The sequence below is a fragment of the Mangifera indica genome, chromosome 2, assembly GCF_011075055.1.
Source record: "Mangifera indica cultivar Alphonso chromosome 2, CATAS_Mindica_2.1, whole genome shotgun sequence".
Lineage (NCBI taxonomy): Eukaryota > Viridiplantae > Streptophyta > Magnoliopsida > Sapindales > Anacardiaceae > Mangifera > Mangifera indica.
Window position 1 is genome coordinate 22,277,501 of NC_058138.1, and position 13,785 is coordinate 22,291,285.

Sequence of the window (13,785 nt, forward strand, 5' to 3'; positions counted from 1 at the left end):
TTTATCGATCTTGAATTGAGCCTTGTTCTTACTTAACCCAGATCAAATCCAACCATACCTTACACAAAGTTATATAATACTCTTTTGCTTAAACTTTTAAGTGAAGCCATTATTTGATATATGAAGTTTCTAGTTTCAAAATGTTAACAAATGAGAATCTGCCACACAATACAAGCAAGTTTTTACTATCCTGTGTGTTGAATAAGAATCTTTCTCTTCTTGAGCAGTCACTTAGTAGTAGGCTGGATTGATAAATTACATTTCTTTTTACAAGCACCGTGTGATTACAGTATCAGACTTTCCCAGAAAAGAGAAAGAAAAAGGAAAATTCATGTTCATGAGAGAAAATTGAGAAGAACACAGAAGATATATATTTATATAATTGACAATTGTAATCTACAAATTATCATGCTCAATAACCTGTGCCCCTTTCCACTTTTCACCAGGTTGAACAACCACAGGCACCAGCATTGAAGCAGGGCCTGTGCATATAAAATACTCCTTCCCATATTTCTCTGAGAATGAACCAGGGCTGCCCACATATATGTCTTCAAACCCAAGCCTTATCACTCTAAAGAAAAGCTCACGCCCCTGAAGAAGGGTAACATAAATATAAACTATCATCTAATGCAAATGATGGTTAATGATACGCAATATCTAGAGATAAACATGTATTAATTCGTGTACTAACAATAATTTATTATCATGTTATTGAGTGATTATGAATTAAAGATAAAATAATACCTAATCGCATAGTGACACGTCATTGTTAACACACAAATTAATACCTATTATTAATACAATTAATCACAAAATCTGCTACTTTACTAATATTACAAGCCAGTGCTTATAAGATTTTAATTCTGCTTGAAGAAAAAGCTTTAAGTTATACCTGATCAAGGGTCTCATATTTTGTAGGTGTGGTGTAGTGAAATTGCTTTGATCTCTCTGCTGGCGGGGCAGCATAAACTCTGCTAAGCTTATTTTTTAAAATTGTAAAGGGAACATCTTGCACCTTCCATGAGCCTGGTTTTTCGTCAGGCTCAGAGCCAAACCATCCAGAAGGCTCAGTTTTCATGGCTTCAGATGGAGACAGAAGCTCAAAGGGAGAAGGTAAAGGAGCATAAGGGCAGTAAGAGCAGCCCCTGAGGCCTTGAATTCCTGCCCCCCCTCTTCTCTTGAACTTCATATGGCTGAGTATGGCAGTGGCTAAAGTCACTGCCTTCCTGCCATTGTTCTTGATTACAACTGCTGTTGCCATGCTTAGTGGATAGAGTGATACCACATAATTTATATCAAGCGTTCCACTGCTACAACTCAACTCAACCTGCATCAAAACAACTCAATGAAACAAAGCAAAAAAAGGGTCAGTTCTTTCAAAAACAGAGGAATAAGCTAAGCAATACCTGTAAAGCATCAATGGCATCAGAATCAACATCCTTAACAGTCCATTGAGAGGCAGGAATTAGAGAGGCCTTGGAGCCCTTTTCAGAGGCATCATTGATGACCAAACCAATCCCACCTTTGGCCTTGGGACTGTCAGCTCCAACTGTATAAAGAACTTCCTCACAGCCATCCTCTTTCCAATCGACTTTAGGCTTGTATGAAGTGACATGAGCGTCAGGGATACTTAACTTTACAGAGCTACCATTTCTGACAGTCAATTCAACCAAAGGAATGTTGTTGGACTCCAAGAACTTGATGCCTTTTCTGCCAAATTTTTCATTAAGATTCTCAGGAATCAAAAGGGTACTTGTGGAAGGAGCAGAAGTTGAAGTTGAAACTGATGTAGCCTTGATGATGTTTGGTTTGGGAAGAGAGAAAGAAAGAAGATAAGCCATAGGTGGATAATGGAAGACAAGTTTTTAACAGCTTCCACGCACCAGTAGACAGGCAGCTAAGCTCATCTTTAGTTTCACAGCAGGTTTTGTTTGCATCTGTATTTTGGATTTATATTTATATCTGCACTTTTCTGTCTAAATCAATTTTCCGCCAGTTGTATCATTGTTTAGGTGACTGAGTTCATCCAAGCTTCTGTTCACCCCTTAAAATTAAATCCAAGTGAAGACTTATTCAGAAAACTATTGAACGTTACTTAACACAAAATATGAGTTCTAAATTCTAAGTTGTAGGATTGTTTGTATTTAGAATTGAAAAATCATCACAAATAAATAAATAAATGTGTCATTAATTTTCCCATAACTCATTGGATTTAAACCAACTCAGAACTTGAACAAAACTTTTTATACTAATGTTGTACTCAAACCAGGCCCTATTCGGCATCAGACTGAAATCCACTGCTACTTTTTTTTTCTAATTTTTGTAATTTTACATATAAGTTGTACATAGAAGGATACATTTGTTAGAAGTCAGTTGAGAATATTGTTTAAAGGTTTATATAATCCACAAAAAGTTAAAACTTCAACACAGAACTTGTAACACAAACTGTGTACAGATCTCGTAAAATTAAAACACAAAAACTTCAAGTGGTACAAACAACTTGGTTGAATTAAGAAACCATATTTTGGTGGGTTCAAGAATATTAAAGCCTGATAAAGAAAATGTCGGAGAACAAAAGTGGGGAAGAGGTCGTAAGTAGGATTAAGAGTGGCATATACAAACACTGCTAACTGTTCTCGTTTAACAAAACTTCTTCAAGCCAAAATTTCGGAATCTGAATGAAAACCAATAACCCTAACCAAATTTCTAAGGGTACAAATATATAATCAATTGCCGCTATTACAACTAGTCCTCATCAATTCCAGCAGCAGCAGCAGCTTGGTCTCTCCTTGGGCCACCAGCTGGCTTTGCCATTATGATCTGCAACACAGAATAGCAATGCACAGTCAGGAAAGATTTGCTCGGAAGAGGCAAATGAATGTTCCAAACAATGTTTAGTTTCAGTTCTGTAGATTGTGTTCCCTTTTTCTGTAAGAACTATGCACATGCAGCATATATATATATATATATATATATATATATATATATATATATATATATATATATATATATATATATAAAACAACCATGACTGAAAGTGAGAATGAATCACCACAAGCTTATGGTTTTAGACCAAAAAGGCACTAGCATTTGATTGCAGTGGTATTTTTGAGGATGGATTTAGAGTGCTTTTGAGTTTCATCTGTTTTATAGGAAAATTTTCAATCCCTTCAACAGCTTACATAGATTTTTCTTTCGGCAAAATAATTAAATTAAACGTACTAACATGCAAGACAAGAAATGACATTTAACTGCCCTTAGAGTGCTAGTTTTCTCAAAATTTCATTTGAGCCATTCCATTTAAAAAATGAAAAAAAGTATTTTAGACTATAATCTCTCTTCTTAAAATAAGCTGAAAACAAGTAAAAACATTACCAGATTTATGAGAATCAACAATCAAGACACAGGGCACACGCAAAGGGAGTCAGGATTAATCAATAAATTACTAATTACCTGATCTACCCTTAATACAGTGCAGGCAGCATCTGCAGAATATTTGAGAGCAAAGAACCTGTATATGAATGAAAGGAAAAATGTTATGGTGATTTCATCTTACAAATCTGTCTGTTGTTATAAACTAGTGATTAAAAAAAAAAAAAAAATTTCCTACAGACTCTTTCACATGATAAAAGAAATATCTCTAAAACTGAAATGCAACAAGCATCACGCATATAAAAAGAATAACATTCCAACTTTGCACATAAACTAGAAAACAATAAAAAGCAACTTACTTGGTCACATAGAGATCCCAAACATTCATGGTTGAGATATCCTTACAAACACCTCCCTCTAAGTCAATGCCTACTTTGGTGTTTCCAGATGCATGTTCAGCATAGAGAGAAGATATGATCTCCATTGCATTTAGTCCAGCATTTTCAGCGAGCGTTCTAGGTATCATCTCAAAACTTTCAGCAAATTTAGCAATAGCATACTGATCCAGTCTGCACTACCCATGAAAATTTAACATCAATAGCTGCTTCTAGTAGTGCTTGAGCCAAATGATAGTATACATACTAGGAAAATGATATTATTAAGAGCCATACATTCTCTTTATTGTTATTATTCATTTCTTTTCTATCTGCAACCAAATTGTGCAGAAGAAAGGATGTTCGTTGAACATTGCTACTCCCATATGCAGAGGTGCAATGTTCTTTAAAACCAACACTGACTAAAATCAACACTGACTAAAATCAACAGCAAAAAGAAACAAAACAATTACCCAGTTTCTTTAAAAGAGAATTCCTTTAGTCTTCTAGCCAACTCAATTTCAGTAGCTGCAGCTCCAGGAATAATGCGACTATCCCTGCACATTGCCTAACAAAAAGAAGTCTCAAGAAAACATTGGATATTATATCATTCAATTCAATTACCAAAAGAGGTGCAACAGTCATTTCAAAATGTAAAATATTGACAAATGACAATGCTTCCACAAGGAACATTTGAAAAATATGAAAATGAAGTCCAGCTATTTAAGAGGAATCACCTTATATGTATTCACTCCATCATCAACAGCTCTTTCAAGATCATCTAATATACTATCAGTACTTCCCCGCAAAACCACAGTGGAAACAGAGTTTCCACCTTCTTCATTTCTCACTATAGTGACCTACATAACATTGGTTGAAGAGGAGATAAGCAACACTGTACAAAATGATAAATAAATAAGTACATGACACAAAGAGACGAGCGATGAAAACTATCAAGCATACCCTAGAACCACCAATTTCCTCGACTGAAACAGAATCCACATATCCCAAGTCATCTGGGTTTGGTTGGCTAAGCTTCAACTGCATGAAGAATGAAATGTAGAATAGGAATCAAATAAATAATTCTCTTGCATGATGAAATATGTGTGATTTTATACTTACAATAGCAACAGCACCCGTTGTACGGCAAAATCGTCTCAATTCAAACTTTGAGCTGATTTTCAAAACCATGAGCCTACAATCAAGAACATTAAAGTTTGAACAACAGATAAAGGTTGAGAAGGCTAGAGAATAAAATCTTAATGCCCCTAAAAGATGGTATACAGTATTATGGTCTAACAATGAATGAATTATTGAACATATGGATCAATGCAGGAAAACGAAATAAAAGAAAGGAGACTGTAAGTACTTGTAACGTTCACAGAAATGTAATGCCATTTCTCCAACTGCAGCTCCGCTAACAATTACTTTGGCACCTGAATCTGCAACAGCTTTGATGAGCTCCTCAACTTTTGCTTCTTCAGTTTTTGCATAATTTTCTAGCTAAAGAAAGACACCAAGGAAAAAAGTTTAGCTTTACTGCATGTAAAGGATCTTAGCAATAAATTACTTTGACACAACAAAGAAAGGGTGGTACCAAATGAAGACAATTAGTAAACAAACTATCTTATTTTACAGCTATTATAAAAAGTGCTCACTACCACAGAAAAAGGAAGTGCAAAAACCGCCCATTGTCAGAAACACCCCTTTTCAGAAAGATAACTTCATCAAGATTTACCTGTTCAGCATTCTGGATAAGAACAGTTCCTTTAGTTTCAGTTGCAGAGGTGTCAACACCACCAGCAAACACAGCAACCTGAAACCGCACAAAGGCAAATACAAAAGCCCTAAGTGATGGACAAAGTTTAAGTAACAAAACTGAGAAAGTATACATACAAGTACAAAAAGTAACTAATACGAACAGCATTTTTTTTAACTTAAGAGACGCAGTATGAAAAAAACAACATTAGAAGAAAATTTATATATTAACCAGAAACCACTTTATAATATGTAAAGTTCAAGGTGCATCTAAACGTCAATTTCTAGCATCTAAATAAATATAATTATCACATTTACACAATTAAAAGAAAAAGAGGAAGTAAGAAGCATAAATAACAGACAAAGAAATTCGTGATAAAATAATTGAAAAGACACAGAAAATTACAGGCCAACCTTTGCCTTCTCCATTTTCTTAATGCTTCCCACAGCATCATTCTTCAATATCATACCTCGAACAACTGTGCTATTGTGCAAACCTCCTCCCAAGAGTTTTGCAACGCGAACATTATCTACATTAAAGTTTGCTGGGTTTTTGGGGCACACTTGGATGCATGCCTGCAACAAAAAGAAGGCAAAGCACATCTTTTACTTAAGGAGCTAACAAAGTCAAGCATGTAACAACAAAAGGTAGGACAAGTAATTACATCAGCAATAAGAGAACACAAAAGGTCTTCCAGTCCAAATTGCTTGCTAGCAACAGCAGCTTTCATTCGACAAACAACTTGCCCCTTGTCTCTTACATCCATGTTCTCAGAACCTTTCTCCACCAGTTCATCTAAGACTTCAATTGCCTGACAATTAATTAAGAAATAAATAAGAAAATTATATCACTTTGTTATTCCATGTAAGAAACTGGTTATCTAAGCCACTTGAAGAAGCATATGAAAACCTTGTTGATGGCTTTACTGTATCCACTGATGATTTCACTTGGGTGTAACCCCATCCTGATAAGTTCCTCTGCACCCTGAAGAATCTCCCCAGCAAAAGAGATAGCCAGATTGGCTCCATCACCAATTTCTTCTTGTTGAGCTTTGCCAGCTAGGACCAAAATTTTAGCTGCAGGATGCTGAACTTCAAGTTCATTCACAATAGTGGCAGCATCATTTGTGACAAATAATTTGTCTAAATGATTGATAACCATCTTATTCATACCTGAGAATTTAAGTACATAAGAAATTCAATACTTCAAAGATGCCCTGAAGTTTTTACAGGATTAGTACCTCATATAAGGTCGAATAAAATGAGCATAGAAAGAGGTCTTTGCAAAATAAATAGCTGACCTTTTTCATTATAAACAGATGAAATTTCATGTATTTGCTTAGGTCAATCCTCAAATGAATAATCAGTGAAAATTGTCACACACAATCCATCAAATATATTAATCATTCATTTTTTCTCACATTTGAATTCACCATTACTGACAAAGAAAAACTGAAATTGCGAAAATTTGAGATAGTGGATTCTCATGAAATGTGTCTATGATCACCTAAAACCAATTTACTCAAATGGTCCAAGTTTCACCAGAATTATTACTTCATCAATCCAACTTCATTCTCCATAATACTTGTGACTAGATTTGAAAAAGAAAAGTACAAAAAAGTCTAAATCCGCATCAGCATTTTCAGGGAAATGATTAAGGACTTAAAAGCTTGCCAGAGTCCCCTAGGACTGAAGTCTATTAAACAATATAGATTCATAACAGTGATCAAAAGAAAAACTATGTCATAAATCACCTCTATTCATACACCTTTAGTATCCAGCATTGCTCTACTGATCTGAGTTTTTCCAAGACAATAAATTACCAAAAGAAAAAAAATCTAATCCAAATTTTGTTCACAAGCACGCGATACAATCAACTTATCCACAAGTTTCCACCACGCACTTCTAACTTACCCCAAGGTGATCTGAGTTTTTCAACACAATAAAAACACCTACAACAAATTAAACCAAAGCTTCTTCAAAAGAAACAACTAAGTCATCACGAGCCATGAGTATCCAAAGTATACATTTCAAGCCTCTCAATCCTTTATCAATGTTTGCAAGTACTCTCTTAACATGGTTGGTACCAGACTGATTTATCCTACTTAAACTATCGTCAGACAACGCACTTCTTCAGCCCACATAATGAAACCCGTACTACCCATTTCCCATTTCAACGCTCATCTGAAAAGTATGTCGCCATAACAACTATCATAAAGTACCAAAAATCAACTACTAAAATTACAAATACAACAGCAAATTTCCCATCCAGATTTAGCATTATGAAACAGCGAGACAACAGAATTCAAAGTGAAGAAGAGGTACCATTAGGTCCCAGAGAAGTGCGAGTGATTGTAGAAAGTTGCTTGCAAGCATCGATGTTTTTGAGAACAGCTTCGTCGAGGCCCGAGAGATGTTTGTGCCCTTCTTTAAGCATAGATTGTACTCCGAAAGATTGCATTGAGAAGCCCATTTCTGAATTCCTTGTTTCGTTTTGTGATATAAAAAGAAACCCTAATACTCGAAAGAAGAATTACAGGTTTTTCTTCCTTCTCCTCAGAGTGCAGTGACTGTGTATCCAAACTTAAAGGAATGCCCTAGAACTTTTTAAGAAACGACGTAGTATCTCGTATAAGTCACTAACTCTCAATTGCAATATCTGGTACATAAAATTTGGAATTAAACTATAAATATCATTTGTAAAATCTGGTTCCGGTACAAATAATTTAGAGTTACACTTAAATTTTAACTTAAGAAATTTCGTAACTTCAAAATCTTATATAATATTTTTTAAAATAATAAAATATCGATTAAAAAAATTTATTATTTTATTTTAAAATCCATTTTATATAATATAATAAAGAATATGTGATACAAAAAATCAGAATTTTATAAAATAGTTAATTTGACCACCGTACTTATAAATTACTTAATCATATTTTCAATTCAGTCCAATCAAATGCAATTCTAAGTATTTGGAACTGTTCCTAATTACAATGACCAGAGAGTTAGAACATTGTTAAAGTGCAATCTTACAGTACCATGAAAATACCATCTACAAAAGCATTTCATTATGAGGATAGTACAAACCAACTTCTCATTAAAACCCCCTCCAGGAATCAGTATAACTAGGTGAAAAAATTACATATGAACCTGAAGAAATGAAAATGGTTTAAAATGGTAAAGGAAACATGAATTTATACTAAAATTTAACAATTGAAATAGCAAGAAAAATGGCATCCAAACAGAAAAGAAACATAGTATGTAATCTTCAGGGTTTAGAGCAGTCTTTCTGCCTCACAATAACCATGTATAAGAAAGCTGAGAAGCCTTCTCTTCCTACTACCCTTAACGGAATAATAGATAACTTGTAAATGATGTCATGGAATTAACCAACTTCGATTCTATTCTAATTCAAAGAAAACAGTCCAGGGAAACAATTAGCAAGCACTTGCTACTCCGTTTGAAGAACCCGTCTTGCCAGACAATACAACAGGTGATTTTGAACCTTTGGTGACGGTCTCTTCAACTGCTGCAGCCGATTCAGCCTCTTCTAACTTATTCACCTCTCCATTTGCTTCCTCCACTGGTGTTGCTGTTGTAATTACTTTGTCCTTTATCAATGCTTCGCCTAAATACTTTTTCTCATTATCTTTTCCTATCTTTGCATCTTTGTCTTTGTCATCACTAAAAACTTTGCCAGGCTTTCCCTCTATTACCTGTTTTAGATTATTAGTCAACATACAAAGAGAAATAAAGTTCAACATACAATGCAACTCCAATTTTACAAATCAGGAAACACTAGAAATGCAAAAGTAAACTCTTAACAATAATTGGGGCAAAAATCATTAAAGAGGGTTGCTTGCCTGTTTTGGTAACTGGATTTGCTTGGCCTTTTTCTCTTGCATAATCTTCTCGCGAGATTCATAAAACCCAAAATCATCCAGGATGGATCTCTTACTAGAATGAGACTTGAAAATTTTCAGAATTTGAATACCTTGCTCAAAATTAACCTACATAGCCAATGAATATTTATATTTGGTGAAAAATAATTGACAACAATATCAGATAAACAAATAAAATATAAACAAAGATCACATGCAAGCCCACATACCTCTTGAGTGTCCCTACTATTAGTTACAGGCTTATCTTCATTGTTTTCAAGTGTTATATGCCTCAGTGAGCTATTTGGTACATCCTTAATAATATGCCACTTAAGAGGGAAGCAACCAATCCACTTATCCTGTTGCCAGTACTCCACAGTTTTGTCAAAGTCAACAGGACCAGTCATCTCTGCTAAACCAACAAACTGCCCACTGGCATTGACCTGAAATGGAAAAACAGAACAACATTCAGTTACACCAATGAAATTTGCACACTAGCCAACTAAGCTGAACAGATAGTACACTCACAGAGAATAATAGGAATACAGGACAGTCATTGGGCTTCTCCCTAGCTTCACGATATGCCGCATCAAGCTTCTTATTGCCATTAGGCGTACTGGTCCACATATTATACTTAACACTTTTATGAACATCATCCTCACTGTAAGATTTTATTACAAAAAATTTTGCATTTACATAACTCTCAACAAGAAAATCCTCTCCATTGTACTTCTTGTCTGCGACAAGAGGCGACTTATCCTCTGCATTGCTCTCAGTGGATGTAAGGTTCTGTCCTTTAACTGCTAGTGTAATGGGACCAAACCCCTCTTGGTTCTTAAAGCCCTTGGCCCTTGGTCCCTTATTCATCTCATTTAAACCATCCCCATTTTCTTTGCCTGAGCCAGATGCACCATAGACACGACCCCTAGGTTTATACTTACTGTCAACAGTATACCATCCTTGCCCTCCCATCCATGAATCATAGCCAAAGGATCCAAAACCAGAGCCCGCCCTATATGCGTTTCCATAATGGCCATACATTGTGTTGTTTGCATACATCGGATTCACATAATCATAAGTTTCACCAAAGCCAGATGTTGGTCTTGTATGGTGCAGATTCTGTGCCAGTTGTCAAAACAGATGGTTAATAAATTTGTCCTGATACAATAATAAAAAGATTCAACAAAAGCTTGTTTTGTATATGTCTATGATTGAAAAATAAATGTTACCCAATAAAAAAAGTAAGTGTGACACACCATTTGGTACACTCAACAAACATATTGACATAGTGGTACCACAACAATAGATCTAGCACTAAAATATTTGTGATAGTACTATTGTGCCAATATTTCGTGTGTGTGAATATAGCTAGACAGCAAATTTTTTTTTTTTTTCCAATGTGAAGTTATGAGTTCCAGAGACCTTCTGGCTTCAGTTCATGTTTACCACAGCAAGAGAAGCAAAATGCCAAGAGTCCAACAATAAAAATCTCTAGCATACCGTGACATGTGGATGAGAATGATGATTCTGATTCCTCCCAGATGGATAATTGTTGGAATGAGATGAAGTAAACCCAGCATTGGCAGCATGTTCAGACTGCCCACCAGAAGAAAATACTGAGGAATCATACCAAGCAGTTAGGGAATGAATTCCATCAAAACTATATCTAGGATCATGATATCTTGAAGGAACTGCTGTTGATAAGCCTCCCCCTCTATAAGAACCATTTGGATCTAAATTTGAGTTCTGGTAACTTGGTCTCAGTGGCTTTGACCCATTATTCCCACTAACACTGGAATCTTTTGCTACAGCATTGACGCTTCCTTTATTTGTTTCAGCCGTCACTGAAGTTGAACCTGCACCTTGAGGAGCATAAGGTGGGTAAAAAGGACTTGGATAGTGGTATTGCTGGAGCCCTTGCAGTTGACCATCACCTGGTGAGGGATATATTCCATATGGTGAATAACCATAGCTGTACATGTGAGCAGCATTATCAACATATTGGCCCTGTAAGTAAACAATGACATATCAAATACAATCCTCAGACTGAAAGGGTAACAATTTTTTTAACCACATAATTCCCAAACAACAAGACTAACATGAATACAATCAACTAAATACTGGCCAAAACATGAACCATAACCCAACAACAAACTCTATTGATAAATCTGAAAGCAGCTTATTGAGGAATTAGCTGTCCACAAAAGCCAATAGTAAGATTTATCCCACTTTTTCAGCAGAGAACAATGGGGAAAAAAATTAAGCTTCTGTGCAACTTATTTGTTTCTTTTGTACTAGTTGAGAATGACTCTGATAAAGATCATATCCTATTAAAAGTAGAAGCAACTCTAACGGGATCCTCACAAGAAGCAAAATATTACAGTCAGTTTGATGATAAAGAATTACATTGATATATCTTCGTCAGCCTAAAACAAGTCCTTAGACATGATGAAAAATTGATGTTTTTGATCAGATAAATATTTATCAAGCTCAAGAACTTCAACATGTCCTACTATGGAGCAACTATAAATGATTCTTAACTCCTCCTGAAACAAGGTTCATAAAAAAATCGATCCCAAAAGTTGAAAGTAAGAGATAAAGCCACCATCCTGTCTTGAACCTAAGAATTATATTCACAAACAAGTAAAGGTAGAACTTGTATCAACCACCTCAATCATATCACAAGTTCCATATCTAAAGAGACTGTTCCACTCAACACCCTCCCCACCACAACCTGAAGAAGAATGATATGTTGCAAAAGAAATTACTTTTTATGTAAAACCCAAAACCAAAAACTGCAAATTGTGCCTCATTCAAACCAAACCCCTCTTAAATTTCAGAAAGGATACACCTGAAAAGAAAAACCATAAATGACTACCCAAAGTTTACAGCATAACAGTATGAATTTGATGATACCCAGCAGTATAGCTTGCATTCAGGTTTAGATGAAAGGACTCTATGCAGATTCGATGGATTGCTACACTAGTTGCCAAGTCAGTGTAATAAATTGGCCCAAATTAATAGAGGTAAGCTATAAGAACACGTTAACCATATAAGCCATACTACTTTAAGAAAATAACTACTAAGTAATGACAAAATCAATCACGCTAGTACCTTGCTAGCATAGTTTGTAGCCTTGTTTTCAGAGTCTAACGACAAATTCTGCAGCAAATCTGCAGTTTCTGTGAAGATAAGTGTAAAGGAATTCAAGTAGTAATAGAAAATTTTGGTTATATTAACTTCACAATAAAAAATCATATCAAGTAAAAGCACAAAACAACTGAAAAAATTACATCATACACTAGAATCAAAATATGAACAAAATTTATAAACATGAAAAACTTGAAATCCTCCACTTGATAAAATTGTCACTATCCGGTATAAAGATAACAAAAAATAAATGCATCCAATACACAAATCATAACCCAAGAACACAAAATTCAATCAAGAACAAACTGATGCTAAAAACATCTACGATAATATAAGTAAACACCCACCTTAAAAAACAATTAAAACTCAGCATAACATACAAAAATGACATTGTACATTACCATAAACCCTAAACCCTACATAAAAGAACATGATTTAAACCTGACATAACACTCAAAAACTAACACGTACATGAATTCTAGTACGCCAAAACGAACACCAACAAAAAAAACCCACAAAAATGAACTCTTTAAAGTTCAAAAACCAATCTTTAACCACTTCAGGCACGAAGCAACAAAAGAGACCACACAAAAGCTCAAGCCATCTACAAGCACGTAAGCTTATATTCCGAGAAACAAAGCAATACCCAGATGAGAAAACCCAAAAAGGATACGATCAGAGGAGGAAGAAAGGGTTGCCATGCCCAAATTAACGGTCTTGACTTAGAGAGAGGAAAAAAACCCTAGAGAGATGAAATTAGAAGAGAAGAAAGAGCTTGAAAAACATAAGAGGGAGCCGCCAAAACCCAATTCATGGGGTTTAAGAGACATACAATTTTTATTTATTTATTAAATTAAATTAAATTTTTAATTTTTTAAATAAATCTATTTTGTGGAAAATAGGTGATTCAAATAATTACACGAGACACACCAACACAATTTCAACTTTCCAAGATTTTTTTCTTTTTTTTTTAATTTTTTTACTTTTATACTAATTATTATAATTATAATAAAAATATTGTCTTTTATATTAATTTGTATTAGAATTGCTAGTTCTTCTAGTTTCTTCTTTGGAGGGTTATGTCAATTTCATCATGGGATGATACTTTAATTGGGCTCTTTTGATAAAATTAGGGTTTGGAGCTTCAACTTTGCAGCCTTCATTTATAGTCTTCTTTTTCTATATTTATGCAAAAATGCAACTGTTAATTTTTTTGGAATCATGCTAGTTCATGATTGCAATATTTA

At 34.7% G+C, this 13,785-nt stretch overlaps 3 protein-coding genes across 4 annotated transcripts; all 3 read right to left on the reverse strand.

Annotated features, from left to right (window-relative positions):
- Positions 1-348: 348 nt before the first annotated feature.
- LOC123198499 (photosynthetic NDH subunit of subcomplex B 2, chloroplastic) lies at positions 349-1,932 on the reverse strand. Its single transcript, XM_044613185.1, has 3 exons — positions 1,407-1,932; positions 893-1,327; positions 349-591 (listed from the first exon to the last, which is right to left on the reverse strand). Exons 1-3 carry the CDS (start codon positions 1,839-1,841, stop codon positions 397-399), a joined length of 1,065 nt encoding a protein of 354 aa, XP_044469120.1. The 5' UTR covers positions 1,842-1,932; the 3' UTR covers positions 349-396.
- A 555-nt stretch (positions 1,933-2,487) lies between these two features.
- On the reverse strand, positions 2,488-8,107 carry LOC123209731 (T-complex protein 1 subunit theta-like). The gene is made up of 13 exons (XM_044627861.1): positions 7,830-8,107; positions 6,415-6,677; positions 6,170-6,316; positions 5,919-6,080; positions 5,485-5,562; positions 5,116-5,249; positions 4,869-4,941; positions 4,710-4,787; positions 4,484-4,606; positions 4,220-4,314; positions 3,732-3,941; positions 3,454-3,511; positions 2,488-2,820 (listed from the first exon to the last, which is right to left on the reverse strand). The coding sequence occupies exons 1-13, from the start codon at positions 7,975-7,977 to the stop codon at positions 2,746-2,748; spliced, it is 1,644 nt and encodes a 547-aa protein (XP_044483796.1). The 5' UTR covers positions 7,978-8,107; the 3' UTR covers positions 2,488-2,745.
- Positions 8,108-8,575: 468 nt separating this feature from the next.
- Positions 8,576-13,367, reverse strand: LOC123209669 (YTH domain-containing protein ECT3-like). 2 transcript variants are annotated; one of them, XM_044627799.1, is made up of 7 exons: positions 13,212-13,367; positions 12,503-12,570; positions 10,889-11,395; positions 9,917-10,507; positions 9,619-9,831; positions 9,371-9,517; positions 8,576-9,223 (listed from the first exon to the last, which is right to left on the reverse strand). In XM_044627799.1, the coding sequence occupies exons 1-7, from the start codon at positions 13,237-13,239 to the stop codon at positions 8,945-8,947; spliced, it is 1,833 nt and encodes a 610-aa protein (XP_044483734.1). In that variant the 5' UTR covers positions 13,240-13,367; the 3' UTR covers positions 8,576-8,944. The 2 variants fall into 2 exon arrangements, with proteins under 2 accessions (XP_044483734.1, XP_044483733.1); XM_044627798.1 differs by having other exon boundaries at positions 13,185-13,360.
- Positions 13,368-13,785: the final 418 nt, after the last annotated feature.

Excerpts from the sequence above, each read along its gene's own strand:
- LOC123198499 (XM_044613185.1), bottom strand. The coding sequence starts at position 1,841 with ATGGCTTATCTTCTTTCTTTCTCTCTTCCCAAACCAAACATCATCAAG. Across the intron at positions 1,328-1,406 it reads ATGCCATTGATGCTTTACAG|GTTGAGTTGAGTTGTAGCAG; the intron begins GTATTGCTTAGC and ends GTTTTGATGCAG. Across the intron at positions 592-892 it reads AATATGAGACCCTTGATCAG|GGGCGTGAGCTTTTCTTTAG; the intron begins GTATAACTTAAA and ends ACCCTTCTTCAG.
- LOC123209731 (XM_044627861.1), bottom strand. The coding sequence starts at position 7,977 with ATGGGCTTCTCAATGCAATCTTTCGGAGTACAATCTATGCTTAAAGAA. Across the intron at positions 5,250-5,484 it reads TTATCCAGAATGCTGAACAG|CTAGAAAATTATGCAAAAAC; the intron begins GTAAATCTTGAT and ends GTCTTTCTTTAG. Across the intron at positions 4,788-4,868 it reads CAACGGGTGCTGTTGCTATT|TTGAAGCTTAGCCAACCAAA; the intron begins GTAAGTATAAAA and ends TTCTTCATGCAG.
- LOC123209669 (XM_044627798.1), bottom strand. The coding sequence starts at position 13,239 with ATGGCAACCCTTTCTTCCTCCTCTGATCGTATCCTTTTTGGGTTTTCT. Across the intron at positions 9,832-9,916 it reads CTGTATTCCTATTATTCTCT|GTCAATGCCAGTGGGCAGTT; the intron begins GTGAGTGTACTA and ends TTTCCATTTCAG. Across the intron at positions 9,518-9,618 it reads ATAGTAGGGACACTCAAGAG|GTTAATTTTGAGCAAGGTAT; the intron begins GTATGTGGGCTT and ends TTGGCTATGTAG.